Source organism: Somniosus microcephalus, chromosome 16, assembly GCF_052327205.1.
Source record: "Somniosus microcephalus isolate GS21.2 chromosome 16, FLI_Smic_1.0, whole genome shotgun sequence".
Taxonomy (NCBI): Eukaryota; Metazoa; Chordata; class Chondrichthyes; order Squaliformes; family Somniosidae; genus Somniosus; species Somniosus microcephalus.
In genome coordinates this window covers 48,737,345-48,764,037 of record NC_141002.1, presented here as the reverse complement: position 1 = coordinate 48,764,037, position 26,693 = coordinate 48,737,345, and the positions used below count along the sequence as shown (strand labels likewise).

The 26,693-nt window shown below is 44.4% G+C and overlaps 1 protein-coding gene across 4 annotated transcripts in view; it reads right to left on the bottom strand.

Annotated features, from left to right (window-relative positions):
• Window positions 1-26,693, bottom strand: part of LOC147106139 (ADP-ribosylation factor GTPase-activating protein 3-like) — an 84,139-nt gene that overhangs the window by 25,087 nt on the left and 32,359 nt on the right. For 3 of the 4 annotated variants that reach the window (XM_086008964.1, XM_086008960.1, XM_086008962.1), the window contains 5 exons: window positions 15,570-15,660; window positions 12,716-12,775; window positions 11,380-11,424; window positions 10,062-10,114; window positions 9,054-9,199 (listed from right to left, as the gene is read on the bottom strand). In XM_086008964.1, the coding sequence (XP_085865090.1) occupies window positions 9,054-9,199; window positions 10,062-10,114; window positions 11,380-11,424; window positions 12,716-12,775; window positions 15,570-15,660 (395 nt within the window). The remainder of the gene's footprint in view (window positions 1-9,053; window positions 9,200-10,061; window positions 10,115-11,379; window positions 11,425-12,715; window positions 12,776-15,569; window positions 15,661-26,693) is intronic. The other variant, XM_086008963.1, reaches the window with a different exon arrangement.

Sequence of the window (26,693 nt, the reverse complement as noted above, 5' to 3'; positions counted from 1 at the left end):
CGCTCCAGAAATTGACTCTGCACTAATGGAGCCCATCCTGCACGTTACCCAGCCCAATTAAATGGTGCGGGTCTGATGACACCATCCATGACGTGTTTTCAGCTGGGATATTTAAAGGAGCCATGGCCATATTGCATTTGAAGGTTCATCTAGGAGTGTGCAGGGAGCACACTGGACAAATCAACTACTGCAAACAGTTCCACGGATGACTGCACAGAGACAGAGGGCTGCACCCAGGTTCTCCGATGACTCCCTCCATATGCTTGTGGAGGGAGTCGGAGCTCGCAGGGAGGTCCTCTTCCCTTTGAATGGGGCAGAAGAGACCTTCCCAGGAGATCAACGCAGCCTGGTTGCACATAGCACAGGAGGGCACAAGCAGGAATGTTGTCAGGAGGACTAGGCTGCAGTGGCGCAAACCTTTCAATGATCTCAATAGATCACGAAATGTTACAGCCAAGCCACACTCAACCTCATCCTGCTGTGCCACTCATCACATCCACATCACTCTGCCTTCCCTACCCTACTCCTGCACATCCTTACTCACACCAACTTACCTTGCACATCCACCCATCCCTCTCTATCTATCTATATTATCACAGCCCCATCTGACTAGCCACCCCTCACACTCACCCTTATCCTAATGTAATCATACCAACTGACAACACACAAGGAAGTCACTTGGCTTTGGCACCCCACTCCATCATAGTCTCCCTCTAAAGATCTAACCCATCCATTCTAACCCATGGCTCCTTTAAATATCCCAGCTAAAAACACTAGGGCAGCATGGTGGCATAGTGGTTAGCACTGTTGCCTCACAGCGCCAGGGACCCGGGTTCGAATCCGGCCTCAGGTGACTGTCTGTGTGGAGTTTGCACATTCTCCCCGTGTTTGCGTGGGTTTCCGCCGGGTGCTCCGGTTTCCTCCCACAGTCCAAAGATGTGCAGGTTAGGTTGATTGGCTATGATAAATTGACCCTTAGTGTTAGGGGGATTAAATACGTGGGGTTACGGGGATCGGGTGGGATATGTGTAGGGGTTACGGGGATCGGGTGGGATATGTGTCGGTGCAGGCTCGATGGGCCGAAATGGCCTCTATCTGCACTGTGGGGTTTCTGTGATTCTGTGATTCCTTACACTCATTCAATCATGCTCACTCAACCTTTGCTTCTTTCCCTCCTTGCAGGAAAAGAGAGCCCACAGTAAGAGGGAAAGGGAGAGAACCGAAGGTGGGGACAGAGGGAGACAGGGACAGCAGTGGAGACTCCTCGCCGGAGGGCGCAGAACACTCCCAGCTCTGCTCAGCTGTATGCAGACGCTGAGCCTCGGGGGCCATCCAGAATGAGGGCGTTCCTGGAGGTGCAGCAAGAAGTGCAGGAGACTTTGACAGGTTTTGTGAGCGCGATGTCTGTAAATGTGCAAAGAATGGAGGAGTCCATCTCCAACATGAGCACCACTGTGTCGCAGGTGATGGCGACTGTAGGCTCTTCCATGGATAGGATGGCCACCTGCATGGAGCAGCTAATGCGCCACTCACAGGAGCACATGGTCTCTATGGAGAATAAATGGCAGAGGCTCATAGACCTCCTCTTTAGGAGGGATGTCAACGTAGATGTGGGTCCTCATGGCCCCACTGATGTACAGCAAGGTGCTCTCCAGCTCCTTGCTAGCAGAGAAGTGCGGGTGACCCACGAGAGGGATAATAGTGAGAGGGCACAGGAAGTGGAGGCTCCTCTCAAACCACTCACACTTCTTCCCTCGTTGCCATCCCCTCAGTCAGAGCCCCAGAGCCTCCTCGGACAGCAATGGCCACGTCTGCCCCCATCACAGTCACAGACTTTGGCGGGACCATCAGAGGCTCCAAAACCCAGAGGACGTCCGCCAAGAGTGTCTGAGCAGGCTGTCTCTAGTTCTGCTGAAGCCACAGGGGTAGCACCTCGTAGAAGCACACAAGTAGATTCACAACGGTAGCCGCTTGGGTGTATTTATTCAATGTTTATGTAAAGTTTCCGTTAAGGTGCTGTCAAACATAAAAATCTTTATTTTCACCACATTCCGGTCTTGGACAAATTTGTGTGCACCTTTGGAAGTGGCTTAGTGAGTTGCTGTGAATGGTGAGCCATAACGGTACCTTCATCAATGGAATAGGAACATACGAACAGGAGTAGGCCATTCAGCCCCTCGAGCCTCCATCAGTGTGAAAGGAATGGCTTTGTCATTGTAGGGATGCTTCATAGTGTTGCTGTGGAGTGGTGTCAACCTGGCGCAGCATGTGGCAGCCATATGGGTGTACTGCGTAAAGTTAAGTAAATCTGGCCATGAGGAGGCCTCCCAGGCAGCAATGTGCTCAGGTGCTGGTGTGATCTGGCCCGCCGGTTCCTCCAGCTCCTCCTCCTCATCTTCCAGCTGATGCTTCTCCTCATCCTCCTCTGAAGAGGCTGTGCGCTCAGAGCCTTGCTCCTCGTGCAGTACTAATCCTCGCTGCTACGCTATGTTGTGCAGGGCGCAGCAGATCATGACGATTCTGGGGACCCTGGCTGGTGCGTACTAAAGGGCTCCCCTAGATCTGACAAGGCTTCTGAAGCGCATTTTCAGCATGCCTATTGTCTGCTCTATGACACATCTGGTGGAAATGTGACTTTCACTGTATCTCTCCTGGGCCTCAGTACTTGGCCTCCTCAAGGATGTCATGAGCCACGGCTTCAGTGGATAGCCCTTGTCTCAAAGCAGCCAGCTGGAAAGTGTGTTTGGAGGAGTGAAGAGCTGAGGGAAGGTGGACTGGTGAAGTACCAAAGAGTCATGGCAGCTGGCAGGGAATTTGGCGCACACATGCATGATGATGATCTTCCTATGGTTGCAGACCAGTTGCACATTGAGGGAGTGGAAGCCCTTGCGGTTGACAAAGACTCCTGGGTTATGATGGGGTGCCCTGATGGCCACGTGTGCAGTCGATGACGCCCTGCACCCGTGGGAAGCCAGCAAGAGTGGCAAAGCCGAACACCCGCTCAGTAACCCTGGCTTCATCAGTGGCAAAGTTGATATAATTGGCTGACTTGTCAAACAGGGCATCGGTGGCCTGTGTGATGCATCTGTGGGCAGCCGACTGCGAGATGCGGCAAATGTCTGCTGCAGATCCCTGGAGGGAGCCTGAGGCAAAGAAGTTGAGGGCGCTGGTGACATTTACAGCCACTGGTAAGGCGTGCCTGTCTGCTCCTCTGGGCTGCAGGGCTTCCTCTAGCAATGTGCAAATGTCTGCGACGATCTGGCGCAATAGCCCGAGCCTCCTTTGGCACTGCTGCTCAGTCATGTTGAGGAAGCTCATCCTCTGCCTGTATACCCTGTGTTGGGAGTATCACCTCCAGCGTGATGTAGCCCTGCGCTGATACCCTCTGTCCTGTGTAGCATCAGGTGGTTGAGGAGAAGGTTGGTGGTGGTGGTGCTGCTGGTGTACCTGGTGCTGCGGCTTATCGTGCTCCGATTCTGAGGACCAGGGTGAGACAGTATAAATGGCACCCATGCTGATGGAATAGATAACAGGTCAAGTAGAGATGACAGAAGCAATCTGTCAATGATGTGATATGTTCCAACAATAAAGCGAGACTGGATGGCGACTTTGCTGGAAGCACTTGCAGCCTGTAGAAAGCTAAATCTGTGCTGGCAATGCAATCAGCAACAGCTTCTGCCTGAGGAAAGTGATCAGCTTGGAGCTCAGGTGGGAGCTTTTATATTACATTTCATGCTGTCAACTAATCAGCTGGATCAATGGCCACTCAACTCCCGCCTCAAGTTGACAGACGTGGTTCCCGAGCAGTGTGAATCCCGTGGACATGCAGGGAAATTTGAAAGGTAGGCTAAAAAGGGTGCTTAAGGGTCTGACAACAAGCTGATAATGATTTCAATTAGGTCGCCTGCCTCTGCTGTTCAGGTCACTGCCGCACCTGCAAACACGCCCGAGGGAAAGGCGCATGGGGGCAGGATGTCAACAGGTTCCTGACCCACCAACTTATTTCAAATTTCCCACCTGACCCGCCTCCGATTGTGCCCGCACGGACCCCAGAAAATTCCGACCCTGATATTGTAAATGAAGAACTGCTTGTATTCGGAGACATGGGGGGAATTTTGATGGTGCTCAGGGGGCGGGTTTGGAGGCGGGACATCCGGCAAAATCGCAGATTGACAGCGGGCAGGAACCCGCTGCCAACCCGCCTCCAGACAATCTTCCCAGGTGTCGGGTCCCCGATTTGCGCATGGACCCGGCACCTACCGGCGGGAAGAAGATTATAGGTGCTTAACTGCTTGTTAACAGGTTGTTAACAGGCAGTTAAGAGGCTTTTTGCAATTTTGACAGATCTACTGCGGGCTTCCCGATGTCCGGACACCACGCCAAAGTGTGGAGTGCTGTGGGTCTACTGTAATGTTTGTGCATTGATGACAGCTGCAGAAGTGGTGTGAAGGATCCAATGGTACACTGGTGAGTTTCAGAAGTAAGAAAATGTTGGGGAAATCATTTTTAATGTATTTAGACTTTTTTGTAGGTGACAAGTTTGAATCGTTTGTGTAGTCCCACCTCATTGGGAGAACCTCTCTCACCAGTGACAGATCACTTCTGTAACCTCACCTGCAGCTGCCATCTGTTGTAGCCGAAGGAGGGAGTCACTGGAGAGCCTGGGTGCAAGGGCTCACCACCTTTGTACAGTGATTGTCAGTGTTTGCAGCACCTCAATGCTGTAAAATACTGAAAAATCAGCTGTCAAAAAATATTATGTGGGGTCCCTTTAAGAAAACCAGCAGATGACGCGTCGTCATCGGACACCGGCTTCCTCTTAATTGGCCGGCAAACCTGCAGTGCGGGCTTAACAAGGCCAATTGGCGTAAAATCGCGTCTATGCGTCGGGACGTCGTTGGGGGCAGGACAGGAACCCAGGAGGCAACTGTCCCACCTCCAAACCGCATTGACCGGTAAAATCGAGCCCATGTTGTTCGCTCTAAGCTTTGTGGGGTTGCTACTTTGTTCCTATCCCCACATCAAAGACAAAACACCCACAGACAGTATGAATATATCCAGTGCTACTTGCTATCAATTTCAATTAATCCACAGGCCAGTCATATTTAACAGACTACCACATTTACTTTAATGATATAAACTAATTCACAGTCGCCCACAATGTCTGTGCCCAAGATAGGGAGTAATTAGGTTCATGTCTGTGAACCGCTGTACAATGAGTTACTGGATAATGCTTCAGTTTCAACCTTTATATTTGTGCGTCAGCTGTGGCTCAGTGGTTAGCACACTCGCCTCCGAGTCAGAAGGTTGTGGGTTCAAGTCCCACTCTTGAGAGACTTGAGCACAAAAATCTAGGCTGACACTCCAGTGCAGTACTGAGGTACCATCTTTTGGATGGCACGTTAAATCGAGGCCCCTTCTGCTCTTTCAGGTGGACGTAAAAAATCCCATGGCACTATTTCGAAGAAGAGCAGGGGAGTTATCCCCGGTGTCCTGGCCAATATTTATCCCTCAATCAACATAACAAAAATAGATTATCTGGTCATTATCACATTGATTGCGGGAGCTTGCTGTACGCAAATTGGCTGCCGCGTTTCCCACATTATAACAGTGACTACACTCCAAAAGTACTTCATTGGCTGTAAAGCGTTTTGAGACGTCCGGTGGTCGTCAAAGGCGCTAAAAATGCAAGTCTTTCCTTTTACATAATGTAACAGAAGGTCAGTAACTCCATTACTGGCTTTGACTGCATAAACTTTGTAACAGATGGAGGTGCTGATGAATTTTCCTACAATTCACTGTGCAAAAACAAATAAGCTGGAAGCACTCTGGTTCTTTTCAAAACTTCGATATTCCTTCAGGTGCTACATCACACAGCACCTACAAAACAGCAATAGAAGCATGGCACCACACTGATAGGAAAACTCACCTCAATATTACATTATACACAATAATGTAATCTCAAGGGCAATTAGGGATGGGCAATAAATGCTGGTTTTGCCAGCGACACCGACATCCCAGGAACAAATTTAAAAAAATGGACACGTTTATTGAATTGACAATGATAATCTAATATCAGGGGTGCAAGTTACCAATATTAAATCTGTTGAGCTTTCCTCGCAAGGTTTATGTACACCAACCGAACCCCTCAACTGGACTACCACTTTGCAATTCATCTACAGATATCCATCTATGTTTATGCAAATGTTTTTTCCTTCTTAATTGACTTTGTCTGCACCCCTGCACTTTTAAACCTTGGTGGTGTCTAGCATTGAGATTTGGCCCTTCAGTTTCTCAGCATATAGGAATTAGTCATCTGCGAGATTCACTATACCTTGCTTTGATAAATTGCTCTTAAAACTAATTTTGAATGCAGGATTTCCTAGGGATCAGAAACCATCGTTCTGAGGAGAGATTCGAGACACTGGAACTATTTTCACTGCAACAAAAAAGGCTACGAGAAGGCTTAATGGAGGTTTTTATTAAATTATGAAGAGTTTCGATATGGGGAATAGAGAAGGACTTAACCTGGTTAGAGTGTTAGTGAAAGGGGTCACTGAATTAAAATGGTTAGAAAGAGAGTGAGGATAGGGTTTAGGAGAAAATTCTTAGAGTTGTTGGAGCACAGAATGCTTTGCCACATATTTTAAGGGAAAATGGATAAATATTTGATGCTGAAAGTAGTTACAGAATTATAGGGAAACAGCAGGGCTGTGAATACTTCCAAATAACGGTACAGAAGGACCACCTTTTCCCATGATGACCCAAGTGCCACCAAACACTGTTAAAATACCAAATCGACAAAAGCACCGACAGCAATGTGAAACACCAGACTGCTCTGACATAAAACTAAAATACAACCGAGGAAAAACAAGCTCAAGTAGCTGAAAATTTCTTTGGCAAACTTGTCAGCAAATTACATTAGGACTCCTCTGAGTCATGCCCCCAATAATAAGAATGTTTGACTAGACTATTTCACTTTATTGATTTTATACTGTCCTGTCACACCATTCTTTCACCTGTGAGACAATGCAGTACTGCTGTTATTTTTAAATACCTTCAGAAAGCAAATGGTATGTTGGTCTTCATTACAAAAGGATTTGAGAGTAAAGATGTCTTACTGCAATTATATAGGGTCTTGGTGAGACCACACCTGGTGTATTGTGTACAGTTTTGGTCTCCTTACCTAAGGAAGGATATACTTGCCATAGAGGGAGTGCAACAAAGGTTCACCAGACTGGTTCCTGGGATAGGGGGATTGTCCTATGAGGAGAGATTGAGTAGACTAGGCCTATATTCTCTAGAGTTTAGAAGAATGAGAGGTGATCTCATTGAAACTTACAAAATTCTTACAGGGCTTGACAGGGTAGATGCAGGGAGGATGTTTCCCCTGACTGGGGAGTCTAGAACCAGTGGTCACAGTCTCAGAATAAGGGGTTGGCCATTTAGGACTGAGATGAGGAGAAATTTCTTCACTCAGAGGGTTGTGAATCTTTGGAATTCTCTACCCCAGAGGGCTGTGGCTGCTCAGTCGTTCAAGGCGGAGATAGACAGATTTTTGGATATTAAGGGAATCAAGGGATACGGGGATAGTGCAGGAAAGTGGAGTTGAGGTCGATGATCAGCCATGATCTTACTGAATGGCGGAGCAGGCTCGTAGGGCCGAATGGCCTACTCCTGCTCCTATTTCTTATGTTCTTATGTTTTTAAAAGCTTAATACTAATAAAATAGGATTTGTTTAAATATAAAGTGGTTGAAAGAAGTTGTAGCAGAGGAGCAAGATATCAACGAGAGTTCTGTAATTTTTCACATTCTGAATTCTCAATTCAATGAGAAGTACACACTTAAAAGACCCAAATATCCATTTAGCCCTATTCATTTATTGTAAGTTCAGACTGTTTTTAAGCATATTTACTCCACTATCCATTTGTGATCATTATTCGTATGCTTCTAATTCACCATCTCATAAAGTAATAAACCTCGCCACCCTGTCCCAATTAATCGGCTAAGTAACACTTCTTTTTGGTTACTGAATCAGACTAAGGCTTGCTTTATGAACATACAAAATCAATGTACAGGAAAAGACCAGCTGGTCCATGAAGTATGTTCCATACTGCCATGGTGCAACTTACGCACACTATGACCCCATTCCCCCCCATATCAACCAGCCATGCAATCTCTTGGGAAAGAAATAAGAGAAAGGTCCCTAGGTCAAAATTCTGGGAAATTCCTCTCTGGCCCCCACGTTGCAAGAGACCGTGACTAGACTTGACCGGCTCGTTTTTCAACGTAGACTGGCCTAGGCCTAACCTACCTCTCTCCGCAGACCTTACGAACTGACATCATGCATGGGGTCTTCAGTCTTGTGTACTTTATGTGGACAGGAAGTTGGTGGTTTGTCCTCTCGCCACCTGTCCAGGGGTTGGCCTATAGGGCTGCCAGCTAACGCAGCTACTACTCTCAAGAGGATTCCTACCAGACAACCCCTTGTTTTGTATGCAGGAACACAGATTATCCTGTGTTACCATCTCCTGTGAGAATGCACACTGGAAGTGCTTGAAATGAGATGATAAATTACCTATCGTTCTAGATTATGATGGATAAAAATCCCAAGTGATTCCATTAACATCGCAATACTTGGTCTTGATGGCACCAGTCTACCTCTCCATCATGGAGACAGAATTTACCCGTAAAAATTTTAAGTTCATATCAGAAACATATTATAATTTAAGCCAAAAATTCCTGCTAGGCATAATATCCAGTAATTCCTAGTTATGACAGCGCACAAGTGTACAGTGGCTTATAAATACTGTACTTCAGAGCACAAAGGACACTGGAAACACTTAGTAGCTCTTAAGGCACACTGAACTAATAACTATGTGATCAAATCAGTGTGTGACTGAGTTGTTGGACAGTCAGCATTCGAACCTTCACTGCTCTATGCAATAGTAAAATCATTTTGATTTTGCTATCAGGAATGTTAAACATATTGGTGAGTAATTCATATTGATATAGAAATTGCACTTGAAAAGTAAATTCTAATTTTACATACACTGATTCTTCCTTCTCAAACTTCTTCCTGTTGTTCAACTCTTCTTGTTCTTTCATTCGATCTGCAGCCTGAGCCTGTTTATCAATTTCATTGAAGCTGTGACTAGTCACCTTTTGTGCCCCTAAACCAATCTTCTTAGTACCTAGCTGTTTAAAAACAGGGAAGAAAGTACAATTAACTTATCTTATAAATTCATGCAATAGCAGCACCTCATACAGCTAAACTTGTTGCAATGAACTTTTTCTTTTTTTTAGGTCAAGCTGACTCTCATAAATGTTTCGAATTAGGAGTATTACTGAGATAACAATGGGCTTATTTCACACAAGTACTATCCTGGAATTGACAAGACTTAACACAAAGGATTGTGTCTTTAACTCCCCTCATGATGCCTGACACCCAATGCAAGAATTAAAACATGTATTTAAATTAGTAACAACACAACTGAACAAATATCAGCAAGCGTATATATAGCTGTATATAGATCTCCCATGGTATTACTCATGATTCATTGGACGATAAGCTATTTTATAACAATGAGTGTTATACCATGTAATGTATTATTCTGCTATTCAGGTGTAGTTAACCAGAGTCTAATTCCTGTAAATAGGCATCCTGAAGTCAATTAGAGATTAAATGCTGTTGGTGAGGAAAACTTGCAGATTGGTAGATGGCTGTAAATTCTCAGATCCAAGTCAGCGTTAAATGATTGATTTTCTTATTTTCTGTAATACTTTGACATGTCTGAAGTGTGCTACTTCAATCCAGAATAGATGAGGAGGATACAGAAAATGAGCGAAGGTTTGTGATTGGTAACAAGTGATTTTTGCTGCAAAGTGCATGTGTGGTTGACAGTTTTGCCACAGCTCGTAATGTGGCTTTGTGAGAATGAGGAAGAAAACACAGGATTCGAAGTAAGACATAGTAAAGATGCTCTATTAATCACAAAACCACACAAAACCTTCAATTTAAAGCTAAAATTGTACAATAGAAATAACTCGAAATACACACCATTTTCTTTGCTGCAGAAGGCTTCTTTTTTGATATGAGAGAGGACTTGACTTCTGTCAACAAATCCAAATCAGGAATTAATATATCTCCCTACTCAGACATCACTTCAAGAAAACAATGCATTTCACAGGAAACATATTATGCCAAATATATTGAAATTAATCTTTTATCGTAAGTTATACAATTGCAAAATGCATTTCCATGCAATAGCAACTTTACTGTATTATATACAATGCTCAAGGTGGTGTCTGAATTACAGATTTACAGGCCTATATTACCACTAAACTATACTATAAAATTAAAGTATTTTGTTTTCTGTACAAGCTTTTTGCACAAGCAATAATAGCACGGTGTGAAAAGAACAGTGCTCATAGCCATGAAAATTAAGAGACGCAATTACTAAAAATTAAAAGAATAAGCATTTCACCAGTTAGTTTTGTGGGAAGACAGCATGGGCAATGATACAAATGAATTACATTAACCCTTTCCAGCCACTTTTCAAGATAAAGCAAGCTTATAGTGGCAGCAGAGCTCACGTAAATACCCTTTCCTGTACCTTTTCTTGTTATGCCATGCAAATGAATGGATCAATACTGAAGCAAAGCGAAATTAATTACAAACATTAAAGCATACACTGAAATGGTTATTCAAAAGTTGATGAGACACAGGCAAACAGAGAAAAGAGTAGAATTACTGTTAGTAATATTTGCAGATGAATATTACATGTTTTACTTTCTGCTATTCTAGCAGAGGCATGGGGTTAAATTAAGGAATGTGATATGAAAGCGTTTGTCTGCTAATTTTGCCAAGTAATTTTTCTAGCTTAGAGAGACAGACAGCCACGTAGGAAGATGAGTGGGGGGGGGGGGGGGGGGGGGGGAGGTGGGAGGGGAAAGAGAGAGAGAGAGAGAGAGAGAAAAAGGGAGAGTGAGAGCAAGACAAAGAAATAGAAAGAGAGAGAGAAAGAAAGAAAGAGAAGTGGAGGGAAGAGAAGGGGAAAGGAGAGAGAAGGAAAGTGAGTTAGTAAGAGAGAGATTGATTGATTCACCTTGATAAATAAACAAATGATGGTTGAAATGAGTAGAACGGGAACAAAATGCAAGCTGGAAAGTGTTAAAATAACCAGTTGACCCAAAAGCTTTATTTTTTTTTAAACTAGCAAACACACTACAAACAAGTTCATTTAATGCTTTAAATCTTTGTGGTGTTAAATAGCAGTTCTCTCCCAATTCGTGGAATTGTGCCCAAGTCCATCTGTACACTTTGGCTCAGAAAATCGAAGCAGCCAATGGTAGATCACAAACACCTTAACAGTCACCTTTGTTAGGTGTGACTCCTGCAGAAACTAAACTCATTGAGTCAGCTAAAATAGGGAAAAACAAATGAGAATTTCTGAGTAACAGCCAAAAACATTTCTTTACCTAATGTACTATGTTCCATATACTCTACATTACGGCATTTTTCAGAATTTAAAAACTTAAAATTACACATAAAATGCAATATAAAACTTAACCTGAAAAAATTCACAGTAGAATTCAACACAACTAAACACCTGTCTTTAAACATGCTTTCCTAAGACTTCTGTACTCTTATGAGGGAAAAAAAAATCACGATTTTAAACAACCTCCTGTCTTTTATCAGCTTCAATCCACAAGTGATGCAAGGATTTTCAGCAATATTCAATGTTCATTAGATCAAAGCCGGTAACCTTTCTAGCAGTGCTGTTTTAATCCTGGAAACAATCTTAGTTTTAGTCTGTCTCTACATCTCATGTTTTTATAATATGCTAAGAAATTTAGTCCCAATTTTAGTCTAGTGTTTTGTTCCCAAATTTTTGTCATATTAAGGTACATTTTCATCTTTAGCACTCGCAGCACAAAGCTTTGCACACCCCACTGAAAATCAAGAATTCAAGCAAGCGCTGCCCACGATTTTCAGTTCATGAAAATAAACAGACAGGAAATTGTGGGAAGTGCCCGCCCCATTTTCTGGGGCATGAAGCTCGATGGCAGAACACTAAATATGGAAATTTATCCCATTCATGTTGTAGCCAGAAATTTAGTTTTGTTTTTCCACATTTTTATTCCAGCCTTCCTGGGGACTTTTTCGCCCCAAATTTTTTGTCAATTAATGATACATTGAGAAAAATATAAACTGGTGGTTGAAAATCAATTTCTAATAGCTGTCGCAAAAATTGTATACTATTGACTAGTATTAATGTAGTGCTTGAAATAATTTTAGTTTTAGTCTCGGGGGAAAGGTGCTGAGCCAAATTTGAGGCATGCATGTGCACACACATTCTCCAGCTCATACTGACTCAGCACATCATCCCAAAATGCCTGGCTTATGTGGCGAAAGAATTCTATGGAATCCTACAAATAGTAGAGGAACACCCTAGGCAAGACCCTGTCATGGCACTGACGTCATTAAGGAACCTTCTCCTTTTAGTGTAATAAAGGATCTATGGAAGTCTAATACATTTTAGAATATTACACACGTCAGACTTCCCGTAAAAATATTTTTGAAGGTTTCAAATACATATTTACCATTAGTTATTCTGTTACTTTACAAAATATACAGATCTATAAATCTACACCAGTTATGTACCGTAATGCACTCAAACAGTAAAGCAATGTAAAGGCTAAACAATGTACCTAATGCTTCCTTAGGAGACACACTGAGGCAATCGACATTTGGCCCATGTTCAGGCTCACCTAAAAAAGAAACATACGTTTAAAAGCACAAAGCAGTTATGAATTACAAACCTGATAGGTTACAAGATCTAAATTGCCATAAAACAATTGCCTTTCCATTAGTTGCAACAGCTAGTCCACCCTCACCATTTGAAATATAAAGGTGAGGACAGGTGATCAGGCAATTGATGAATAAATATATTAAAATTGCAGTTCCTGCTGGGTGATGCTTTGATCACCAATCTGTGATGGTGGCATCCTGGTCCATGGCCACAATTTCCCAGACTAAAGTCTTGGTTGAATTGAAAGGAAAGGGACCAATCGAAGGCCAAGGAAGGAGAGGATGAATGGGTTTTGTGTTTGCACATGTAAAAGTGGGTCAGTTTGTGTGTGTGATCGAGATGCATTTTGTGTTTGCTGGGTTTGAAAAAATGAATATTTTCCATCCGTTTTTTGAATTTTACAAATACTGGGTGGCCACCCCTTAAACTCTACTGTCCAGTTTAACAGCACAGGATAGTCACCTCAACTGCAATTGGAGGTGAAGATCAAATAAAAAGGATTTTTCAGAAACTTCCCGTGGCTCAGTTGGTAAACTTAGCCAGAGTGTAAAAAGCCATACACGCCCCGACATCACAGGTTACAGTGCTGAGCTCAGCCAGGGTGTAATAAAGGCCATACACGCCCCGACATCACAGGTTACAGTGCTGGTCTCAGCCAGAGTGTACTAAAAGCCATACACGCCACAACATCACAGGTTACAGTGCTGATCTCAGCCAGGGTGTAATAAAAGCCATACACGCCACAACATCACAGGTTACAGTGCAGAGCTCAGCCAGGGTGTAATAAAAGCCATACTCGCCACAACATCACAGGTTACAGTGCTGATCTCAGCCAGGGTGTAATAAAAGCCATACACGCCCCAACATCACTGGTTACAGTGCTGAGCTCAGCCAGGGTGTAATAAAAGCCATACACGCCACAACATCACAGGTTACAGTGCTGATCTCAGCCAGGGTGTGATAAAAGCCATACACGCCACAACATCACAGGTTACAGTGCTGATCTCAGCCAGGGTGTAATAAAAGCCATACCCGCCACAACATCACAGGTTACAGTGCTGAGCTCAGCCAGGGTGTAATAAAAGCCATACCCGCCACAACATCACAGGTTACAGTGCTGATCTCAGCCAGGGTGTAATAAAAGCCATACACGCCACAACATCACAGGTTACAGTGCTGATCTCAGCCAGAGTGTAATAAAAGCCATACCCGCCACAACATCACAGGTTACATTGCTGATCTCAGCCAGGGTGTAATAAAAGCCGTACACGCCACAACATCACAGATTACAGTGCAGGAATTGCTGATCTCAGCCAGGGTGTAATAAAAGCCATACACGCCACAACATCACAGGTTACAGTGCAGAAATTGCTGATCTCAGCCAGGGTGTAATAAAAGCCATACACGCCACAACATCACAGATTAAATTGCAGAAATTGCTGATCTCAGCCAGGGTGGTAATAAGGACACTATAATTGGCCTCAGTGCAAATCTCTTTTCATATTTTACAGCACTATCCCAAAACCATCCAGCTCACACTTCTGTGAACTCACACAAATGTCCCTTTGAAAGTAGGTTACCTAAAATTATTCACAATATTGTAAATGTGGCCATTGTCAATGAGTTAATGAACTGCTTTGATGTCTAGGCAAATGCCTTTGAAATGCCTCCTTATAGAAACATAGAAGATAGGAGCAGGAGTAGGCCATTCGGCCCCTCGAGCCTGCTCCGCCATTCAATGAGATCATGGCTGATCATCCAAATTCAGTACCCGGTCCCTGCTTTCTCCCCATACCCCTTGATCCCTTTAGCCTTAAGAAATATATCCAACTCCTTCTTGAATATATTTAATGAATTGGCCTCTACTGCCTTCTGTGGTAGAGAATTCCACAGGTTCACCACTCTCTGGGTGAAGAAATTCCTCTTAATTTCTGTCCTAAATGGCTTACCCCTTATCCTTAGACTGTGACCCCTGGTTCTGGACTCCCCGACCATCAGGAACATCCTTCCTGCATCTAGTCTGTCCAGTCCTGCCAGAATTTTATAAGTTTCAATGAGATCCCCTCTCATTCTTCTAAACTCCAGCGAGTACAAACTCAATCGTCCCAATCTCTCCTCATACGTCATTCCTGCCATCCCAGGTATCAGCCTGGTGAATCTTCGCTGAACTCCCTCCATGGCAAGAATATCCTTCCTCAGATAAGGCGACCAAAACTGCACACAGTACTCAAGGTGTGGTCTCACCAAGGCCCTGTACAACTGCAGCAAGGCATCCTTGTTCCTGTACTCGAATCCTCGTGCTACGAAGGCCAACATTCCATTTGCCTTCTTAACCGCCTGCTGCACCTGCATGCTTACCTTCAGCGACTGGTGCACAAGGACACCCAGGTCTCGTTGCACTTCCCCTTCTCCCAATCTATTGCCGTTCAGATAATAATCTGCCTTCCATTTTTTGCCACCAAAGTGGATAACCTTGCATTTATCCACGTTATACTGCATCTGCCATACATCTGCCCAATCACCCAACCTGTCCAAATCATCCTGGAGTTTCTCGGCATCCTCCTCACAGCACACACGCCCACCCAGCTTTGTGTCGTCTGCAAACTTGAAGATATTACATCTAGTTCCCTCGTCTAGATCATTAATATATATTTTTCATTAGCCTTGATGACAGTTTCACACTGATAGTTCATTGAAAGTACTCGATCAATAATTGCTTGCAACTTCTGCCAATGGACAACCCCAAAGCTTACCATCATTGTCTTCTTGCTGTGTTTTTTCAGAAGGGGGTAGCTCTAGAAGGGTGGAATCAAAGGTTTGATCTGATGACTTGACACTGGCTGACTGGAATTAGACATAAAAGTCTTATGAAAATCTGCAGCAAGAGTGCAACGTCAATTCATTACCAATGGCACATTCAAGCAATTTTGAATTTTGAAAGTAAAGAGCCTTTGCTTTTAACTAAATTATTAAATGGCATAACAATAGTAGCTTGCATTTATATAATGACTTCAACACAGAAAAACATACCAAAACATCCAGAGGTACAAACACATCACAGAGACATAATCAATAAAATGGATACTCAGCCAAAGGAGGAGATTTTCGGAGGGGTGACCAGAAGCTTGGGCAAAGAGATGGGTTTTAAGGAAGGCCTTAAAAGGAAGAGAACGTGACAGAGGAGTTGAAGGAGGGAATTCCAGAGCATGGGGCTTAGGCGGCTGAAGGCACATCTGCCTACGGTAGGGGGAATGGGGGGGATTCAGGAGCCCAGAGAGTTCGAGGATGGTTGTAGGGCTGGAGGAGGTTACAGGGATAGGGAGGTGTGAGGCCATGAAGGGATTAAACACAAGCATGAGAAATTGAAATTTTAGGTGCTGAGGGACCAGGAGCCATTTAATAAACCTCAATGAGGTCTCTCCTTAACCATCTCCTTTTCAAATTGTAAAATATAAACATGTCTAATCTTTCCGCACAGCTCATTAATTTTATGCTTGGAAAGAGTTTACTTTTATTCGATAGCCTTTCTAATGCAATTATGCCTTTTTTCTACTATCCTAACAAACAGCAGGGCTATTCCAGGAGAGATAGGCTGCATCAAAACCAAGTAGGGGCAGAGAGACTTGTGATAACATTGAGGCAGCAGTCGAGAATCATTTAAACTAGATAGTGGTGGGGTGGGGGGAGAGGAAGCAGGATCCCAGATGAACAGGTGGGTGTGATCATAAAGACTCAGAGGTGCAGACATGAACCAGAGACCAGGAAAAGGCAGACATTGGGTAGAATGGAAGGAGGTAAATCTACATTAAGTTGTACATAAATTAATGTTTTTTAACTTTTTCTTTCTGTTTTATCATCTTAATCCCATCTTTTTTTCCCAATCTTTATTTTGCCTTCTGTACATGATTGAAATTTAATTTATACTTTCTGGTTTAGACTCTGTGTGGCTCAGTGAGGATTCTTCACTCTGATTGGTTTAAGAGCCAAGCTGTTGCTTGCTCTGCTCACACACATCACAGATCCCCTGCAGAGGGCGCAGTGCTGGATCAGACACCCAATAACAGCAAGTTGCCACTCAAGAGCCCACGAAAACGTTGCACAGCTGTAAGCACAATGACCGGCGAGCACCGTTCCTTCACTGCTGACCGCAAAATCCGGCCCAATGATTCAGAGTATAGAAATAGGAGGATAGAGCAGATGAATACATGGCTGGAGAGATGGTGCAGGAGGGAGGGCTTTAGATACTTGGGACATTGGGATCAGTTCTGGGGTAGGTGGGACCTGTTCAGGCCAGACAGGTTACACCTCAACAGAGCTAGGACCAATGTCCTTGCGGGGGGATGGTTTGCTAGTGCTATTGGGGAGGGTCTAAACTAATTTGGCAGGGGGATGGGCACCAGGATGTAGCATTAGAAAAGGAGAAACAAGGTGCACAAAGGATTGGGACAGACAGACAGCACTAGAGAAATAGTACAATATTAGGTGGGGTCAGACTAAGAGAGAATACAAGAAGGTCTAAGATAGGTTTACAGTGCATGTGTCTGAATGCACGAAGTGTGGTAACTAAGGTTGGTGAGCTGCAGGTGCAAATAGACACATGGGAATATGATGTCGTGGAGCTAACGGAGACTTGGCTCAAAAAAGGGCAGGATTGGGTACTAAACATTCCTGGATATAAGGTGTTCAGGAAAGACAGGGAAAGAAAGGAGGTGGGGTGGCAGTATTGATTAAGGAGAATATTACAGTGCTGGAGAGAGAGGATGTCCTCGCGAGGTCATGGACAGAATCTATTTGGTTAGAGTTGAGAAACAATAGAGGTGCCATTACACTACTAGGTTTATTCTATAGGCTGCCAACTAGCGGGAGTGATATAAAGGAGCAAATTTGCAGGGAAATTTCAGAGAGGTGCAAGAACTATAGAAGTGATAATGGAGGACTTCAACTATCCCAATATAAACTGGGATGGTAATAGCGTAAAGGGCAGAGAGGGGGAAGAACTTCTGAAGTGTGTTCAGGAGAACTTTCTTAATCAGTACGTTTCCGGCCCAATGAGAAAGGAGGCATTGCTGGATCTGGTTCTGGGGAATGAGGTGGGTCAAGTAGAGCAAGTGGCAGTAGGGGAACATTTAGGGAACAGTGATCACAGTATCATAAGGTTTAGACTAGCTATGGAAAAGGACAGGGAGCAATCTAAAGTAAATATACTTAATTGGAGGAAGGCCAATTTCAGTGGGTTGAGAATGGATCTGGCCCAGGTAAATTGGAATCGATTGGCAGGCAAAACTGTAATCGAACAATGGGCTGCCTTTAAAGAGGAGATGGATCGGGTACAGTCAAGGTACATTCCCACGAGGGGAAAGGTAGGGCAACCAAAGCCAGAGCTCCCTGGATGACGAAAGAGATAGAGAGTAAGATGAAGCAGAAAAGGGGGGCGTATGACAGATGTCAGGTTGAGAATACAAGTGAGAACCAGTTAGACTTATAGATAGATTTGCAGTTATACAGCACCTTTCACAACCACCGGACGTCTCAAAACGCTTTACAGTCAATGAAGTACTTTTGGCGTGGAGTCACTGTTGTAATGTGGGAAACACGGCAGCCAACCCACAAACAGCAATGTGATAATCATCAGATAATCTGTTTTTGTTATGTTGGTTGAGGGATAAATATTGGCCAGGACACCAGGGATAACTCCCCTGCTCTTCTTCGAAATAGTGCCATGGGATCTTTTACATCCACCTGAGAGAGCCTGAGAGATGGGGCCTCGGTTTAACGTCTCATCTGAAAGACGGCACCTCCAACAGTGCAGCGCTCCCTCAGCACTGCACTGGAGTGCACTGCACAAAACCAGGCAGAATATAGAAAGTTCAGAGGGGAAGTGAAAAAGGAAGTAAGAGGCGCAAAGAGAGAGTATGAGAATAGACTGGCAGCTAACATAAAAGGGAATCCAAAAGTCTTCTATAGGCATATAAATAGTAAACGGGTAGTAAGAGGTGGGGTGGGGCCAATTAGGGACCAAAATGGAAACCTACGCATGGAGGCAGAGGGCATGGTTGTGTTACTAAATGAGTACTTTGCATCTGTCTTTACCAAGGAAGAAGATGCTGCCAAAGTCATAGTGAAAGAGGAGGTAGTTGAGATACTGGATGGGATAAAAATTGATAGAGGAGGTACTAGAAAGGCTGGCTATACTTAAAGCAGCTAAGTCACCAGGCGGTCACCGGATGGGGTGCATCCTAGGATGCTGAGGGAAGTAAAGGTGGAAATTGCGGAGGTACTGACCATAATCTTCCAATCCTCTTTGGATACGGGGCTGGTGCCAGAGGACTGGAGAATTGAAAATGTTACACCCTTGTTTAAAAAAGGGTATAAAGATGAACCCAGCAACTACAGGCCAATCAATTTAACCTTGGTAGTGGGGAAGCTTTTAGAAACGATAATTCGGAACAAAATTAACAGTCACTTGGACAAGTGTGGATTAATTAAGGAAAGCCAGCACAGATTTGTTAAAGGCAAATCATGTTTAACTAACTTGATTGAGTTTTTGATGAGGTAACAGAGAGGGTTGAGGAGGGCAATGCGGTTGATGTGGTGTGACGTAAGAAAACTCCTAGGCACTTGGTCTGAGTATTAAACAAGGCTTTAATCAACTGTTTTTCAACATGGAGATCTAGTTGTGTCCTTCACTAGTTCCTGATAAAGAATGTCCTGCACAAGCTGGGCCCATGCCCGAGTATTTATACTCTCCCTGGACAGCGCCACCAGCAGGCTGCCCAGTATTATTACATAAGTCATTTTCACATGAATGACAAAATTCATGTCATTCTTCCCACCTGAAAGATTGGAAGCCCGGCGGCTTCCTTCTACCGAATTAATCGGACTAAGAATAGACGCAGTCATTTGGATCTCCGTTGGAGGCTGGAAGGCACGTCTCCTCGGACCGTGTTTTGGTCCCTGGGTCGCTTGGTTCATACCGGCGGGCCGGCAGAGTCCGTGTCGTCTTGATCGACCCGAGGGGGACTGGGGAGATCATGGCTCCGGGTGCGGGCCCCCACCGGCGCAGAGCTGGCTTCACCCTGCTCAGTAGTTGGTGACTGACCGGCGTCCTGGCTTCAGGTGGCCATCCCGCGGGGAGCGCTCTGTTCCCCGGGTTGATCCGGCGGAATAGCTGGCAGATCCCTCGACGTCACGGGTAGGGCGTCATCCTCAGAGGAGCGCAGAGTATCGGCATCATTAATACGGATCCCACTATCGATTGGGTCCGTGGGACCGGTTGGGCAGGGAGCCAGATCCCGAAGTGACACTGCGGATTCCCGGCCATCAGGGTACCGCACGTGCGCGTACGTGGGATTGACATCGGTCAGTTCGACTTCGTCGACGAGGGGATCACTCTTAGAGGATCGGACGAATCTTCGGAGCAGCACGGGACCAGGAGCTGCCAACCATGATGGTAGGGACGTCCCATGAGTGGAACGACGCTGGAACCCGAAAAATCGTTCGTGAGGAGTAGCGTTGGTGGATGTAGAAAGAAGAGACCTGATGGAATGCAACGCGTCAGGGAGCATAGTTTCCCACTGCTGGTCTGATAGGTTGTGTGACCTCAGTGCAAGACGAACAGTGTTCCAAACGATGGCGTTGTATCTCTCAACCTGTCCGTTTCCAATAGGATGATACGGTGTCGTTTTACTTGTGGCGATTCCCCGTTGGGAAAGATAAGTTTTGAGTTCGCTTGACATGAAGGAGGGACCCCGATCAGAGTGGATGAAATTGGCCATACCGCAAAGGGAAAAGACCTGATCGAGGCATTTGATCACTGTGGAAGTAAGCATATTGGGACAGGGGAAAGCACAGGGAAAGCGTGAATATTCGTCCACCACAATAAGCAAGTAGGTGTTTCGCGTTGAGGAAGGCAATGGCCCTTTAAAGTCAATGCCGAGTCGCTGCATAGGCTGTGTAGCGTGTATGAGCGAGCCAACCGACAGACGGAAGAATTGCGGTTTTAATTCTGCGCAAATTCTACAAGTGAAGCATGTTCTTTTCACATCTTCCGTAGAAAATGGGAGATTTTTAGATCGCACAAAGTGCAACATACGGGTAACGCCAGGATGGCACAAGTCAGTATGAAGATCCGTAAGAGTCGAAGTTGACATGGAAGAGCAGAATGCACGCGTGAGGGTATCTGGGGCCACATTCTCTTTGCTGGGTCGGTAATGTATGGTGTAGCCAAAGGTGGCCAATTCCATCCTCCAGAGCTGTATTTTGTTATTCTTGACCTTAGTGCGTTTCCGGTTATCCAGCATAAAGGCCACAGAGCGCTGATCAGTTATGAGTGTGAAATGGCGATGAGCGAGAAAACGACTCCATTTACGTACTGCTTCGATGATAGCCGCAGCCTCCTTCACGACAGGAGGATATTGGAGCTCGCTACTCTGCAAAGTTCTGGACAGAAATGCAACGGGTTGACCGTCTTGATTCAAAGTAGCCGAGATTGCCACCTCCGATGCATCGCACTCGACCACGAAAGGGAGATTTTCATCGATGGAATGAAGCGTGGCTTTTTCCAGTTGTTGCTTGAGGAGGTCGAAAGCTGAAATAGCCATTGCGTCCAACGGAAATGACTTCGCGTGAAGCAGGGGCTGGATCTTGTCGGAAAAGTGGGGTATCCACTTTGCATAATAGGCGAACATGCCGAGTGCCCGACAGAGAGCTGAGATTCGTAGGGGGAGGCTGCTCCTGAAGCGGACAAAGTCGCTCCGGATCCAGTTTGATGACACCATTGCCCATCCAGTAGTCAAGGATGTTGACTGATGGTACTGATTTCACAGATTTGGACTCATTTAAGGTTAAGTTGTGACGACGGAGAATGTCAAGAGATTTCTGGAGGTTGGCATCATGCTCCTTCTGGTCATGACCAGCAATGGTGATATTATCCAGATATGCAAAAGTGTCCGTTAAGTTCTCCTGTTTGACTAGGCTGTCCATTGCCCGTTGAAAGATGGCCACCCCATTGGTGACCCCAAATGGAAGGCGACAAAACTGGTAAAGTCGACCATTGGCCTCAAAGGCCGTATATTTTTTGTCAGAGTCCTTTAACGGTACGTGATGGTATGCACACTTTAAGTCAAAAGTTGAAAATACCATGTAGTTGGCAAGGTTATTGACCATGTCATCGATGCGTGGTAGTGGGTAGGCATCCAGGTTGGTATACTGGTTAATAGTTTGCGAGTAATCGATACAAAGACGTTTCTTGTGTTGCTTCAGAGGATTATTAACGACGACAACTTGAGCCCGCCAGGAAGATGAACATGGCTCAACGATACCGTCAGCTAGAAGGCGAGAGATTTCTGCCTCGATAAAGGATAGATCATCTTGGCTGAAATGTCGTGATTTAGTGACTATGGGCTTACATCGGGGGGAAAGATTGGCAAACAAGGAGGGCTCGTCGAGCGAAGCCGCCGAAAGCGCACAAAACAGTACTTTGGAAATAGTAAGCTCTGGCTTTGGCCCTCCAAACTCGAAAGTGAGTCTTTTGTGTTGTTTCTGGAAATCCTGTCCCAGGAGCACATCATTGCATAAGAACATAAGAAATAGGAGCAGGAGTAGGCCAATCGGCCCCTCGAGCCTGCTCCGCCATTTAATAAGATCATGGCTGATCTGATCCTAACCGCCAATCTACTATCACAGAACCATCTCCTGAATCTAACAGAACTAGACACACGAAATAGGAGCAGGATCAGGCTACACGGCCCCTGGGCCCGCTCCAATACCCACAGGGCCATGTCCGATCTGAACCTAGACTCATGTCCAAATTCCTGCCCGCTCCCCGTAACCCTTAATTCCCTTTACTTCTAGGAAACTGTCTATTTCTGTTTTAAATTTATGTAATGATGTAGCTTCTACAGCTTTTTGGGGCAGCATATTCCATGGACCTACCACCCTCTGAGTGAAGTAGTTCCTCCTCATCTCAGTTTTGAAAGAGCAGCCCCTATTCTAAGACTACGCCCCCTAGTTCTAGTTTCACCCATCATCGGGAACATCCTCCCCGCATCCACCCGATCCAACCCCTTCACAATCTTATATGTTTCAATAAGATCACCTCTCATTCTTCTGAACTCCAATGAGTAGAGTCCCAATCTACTCAACCTCTCCTCATATGTCCATCCCCTCATCCCCGGGATTAACCGAGTGAACCTTCTTTGTACTGACTCGAGAGCAAGTATGTCTTTTCTTAAGTATGGACACCAAAACTGCATGCAGTATTCCAGGTGCAGTCTCACCAATACCTTGTACAACTGCAACAATACCTCCCTGTTTTTATATTCTATCCCCCTAGCAATAAAAGCCAACATTCCATTAGTCTTCTTGATCACTTGCTGCACCTGCATACTAACCTTTTGAGTTTTGTGCACCAGGACCCCCAGATCCCTTTGTGCTTCAGTACTTTCCAGTTTCTTGCCATTAAGATAATAGCTTGCTCTACGATTTTTCCTGCCAAAGTGCATAACCTCACACTTTCCAGTATTGTATTCCATCTGCCAAATCTCTGCCCACTTACTTAGCCTGTCTATGTCCCCTTGCAGGTTTTTTATGTCCTCCTCACTCACTACTTTCCCTCCCATCTTAGTATCATCTGCAAACTTTGATATGTTACACTCGGTCCCCTCCTCCAAATCGTTAATATAGATTGTAAAGAGTTGGGGACCCAGCACCGACCCCTGCGGAACACCACTAGTTACTGATTGCCATTCTGAGAATGAACCATTTATCCCAACTCTCTGCCTTCTGTTAGATAGCCAATCCTCTATCCATGCCAGAATATTACCCCCAATCCCGTGATTTTTTATCTTAAGCAATAATCTTTTGTGTGGCACCTTGTCAAATGCCTTTTGGAAGTCTAAATACACTACGTCCACTGGTTCCCCTTTATCCACCCTGTATGTTACTTCCTCAAAGAACTCCAGCAAATTTGACAAACATGACTTCCCCTTCATAAAACCATGCTGACTTTGTCCTATTAAATGATGATTATCCAAATGTCCTGTTACTGTCTCCTTAATAATGGACTCCAAAATTTTACCTACCACAGATGTTAGGCTAACCGGTCTATAGTTTCCAGCCTTCTGTCTACTGCCCTTTTTAAATAAGGGTGTTACATTAGCAGTTTTCCAGTCTGCCAGGACCTTTGCTGAGTCCAGGGAGTTTTGGAAAATTATTACCAATGCATCCACAATCCCTACCGCCACTTCCCTCAAGACCCTAGGGTGTAAGCCATCAGGTCCAGGTGATTTATCCGCCTTGAGTCCCATTATTTTACAGAGTACCACTTCCTTAGTGATTTTGATCGTGTTTAGCTCCTCCCCCCCATAGCCCCCTGTTTGTCCAGTGTTGGGATATTCTTAGTGTCTTCTACTGTAAAGACTGATACAAAATATTCATTCAGTGTTTTTGCCATCTCCATATTTCCCACTATTAATTTCCCGGTCTCATCCTCTAAGGGACCAACATTTACTTTAGCCACCCTTTTTCTTTTTATATAACTATAAAAACTCTTACTATCTGTTTTTATATTTTTTGCTAATTTACTTTCATAATCTATCTTCCCTTTCTTAATCAATCTTTTTGTTATTTTTTGCTGTCTTTTAAAGTTTTCCCAATCCTCTATCCTCCCACTAGATTTGGCTACCTTATATGCCCTTGTTTTTAGTCGAATACTATCCTTAATTTCTTTACTTAGCCACGGATGGCTGTCTTTTCTTATACACCCTTTTCTTCGCAGTGGAATATATATTTTTTTGGAAGTTGTAAAATAACTCCTTAAATGTATCGTCTTACCCTTTAATCTATTTTCCCAATCCACTCTACTCAATTCCACTCTCATACCTTCATAGTCTCCTTTATTCAAGCTTAGCACGCTTGTTTAAGATCCAACCTTCTCACCCTCTAATTGAATATGGAATTCAACCATGTTATGGTCACTCATTCCAAGGGGATCCTTTACTAGGACATTTTTAATTAATCCTGTCTTGTTACATAGGACCAGATCTAAGGTTGCTTGCCCCCTGGTCGGTTCAGTTACATACTGCTCAAGAAACCCATCCCTAATACACTCAATGAACTCATCCTCAAGGCAGCCCTGCCCAATTTGATTTATCCAATTAATATGATAGTTAAAATCCCCCATAATTATAGATGTTCTCTTATTACAAGCCTCAACTATTTCCTGATTGATACTCCGTCCAACATAGTTGCAACTGTTCAGAGGCCTATAGACTACGCCCACTAGTGTTTTTTTCCCCTTATTATTCCTTACCTCCACCCAAACTGTTTCATTATCCTGATCTTTTGACCCAATATCATTTCTCTGTATTACAGTGATTCCTTCCTTCATTAACATAGCCACCCCACCTCCCCTTCCTTCCTGATCGTTAAATAACCTGGTATGTTTAATTCCCAGGCATTGTCACCCTGCAGCCATGTTTCTGTAATGGCCACAAGATCATACTCATATGTAGTTATTTGTGCCATTAACGCGTCTATTTTGTTACAAATGCTACGTGCATTCAGATAGAGAACTTTCAAATATGTTTTGTGACACTTAGTTCCTGCTTTTGCCCTTTTTATTACTTTACCTTTTACTCCATACCTTCTGCCCCTTCCTGACACGCTCTGGTTTTTAATTTCCCCACTGCTACCTAAGTCTATGACCTTCTCTGTTGTCATTTTTATTATTAGATTTTTGAGCACCCCGAGCAGGGTGGAAAAGTTAGTGCGGCCATTGAGAATAAGGTCGACAAGACAAAATCCGGAAGAGTTGGTGGTCAGTGTCGTCAGAGCCATTACAATTTCCCTGTCCGAGAGGTAAATACGCAGTTTTAACTTACTGACAGCCCGCTCACTGATGAAGCTGTCAGAGCTATATGAGTCAATTAATGCACTCAAAATGTGTCCATTTACCGAAACCCTCGTAGCTGCATGAGACAGGTTTTGGGGAAAAACAGCTGTAACACTAGTAGTGGCTCTTGGGGGAGCAGCAGTTTTATAGATAGCAGCTGCAACACTAGTAGAGGCTCTTGACCGGCATACTTTAGAAAAGTGACCTTTCTTACTGCAATGATTGCAGGTTGCATTACGAGCAGGACAAAATTTCCTATAATGGAATGCACCTCCACAGAAGGAACACTGCTTTTTAGATTGCCAAGATGCCGCTAGGGTAGGGTTGTCATCAGTGAGGGCTTCTGCCTAAGGCTTACCGGGGGAGTCACAAAGTGGTAGCAACAGTTCGTGCATATGGTAAAAAAACAGGCATCTGAAAACAGTTGATTAAATTGACGTAAGAAAACTACTAGGCACTTGGTCGGAGTATTTTTCAACATGGAGATCTAGTTGTGTCCTTCACTAGTTCCTGTTAAAGAATGTCCTGCACAAGCTGGGCCCATGCCCGAGTATTTATACTCTCCCTGGACAGCGCCACCAGCAGGCCGCCCAGTATTATTACATACGTCATTTTCACATGAATGACAAGATTCATGTCATGGTGTACATGGACTTCCAAAAGACATTTGATAAAGTGCCCCATAATAGGCTTGCCAGCAAAGTTGAAGCCCATGGAATAAAAGGGACAGTGGCAGCATGGATACGAAATTGGCTAAGTGACAGGAAACAGAGAGTAGTGGTGAACAGTTCTTTTTCGGACTGAAGGAAGGTATACAGCGGTGTTCACCAGAGATTGGTACTAGGACCACTGCTTTTCTTGATATATATTAATGACTTAGACTTAGGTGTACAGGGCACAATTTCAAAATTTGCAGCTGACACAAAACTTGGAAGTATAGTGAACAGTGAGGAGGATAGTGATAGACTTCAGGAAGACATAGGCA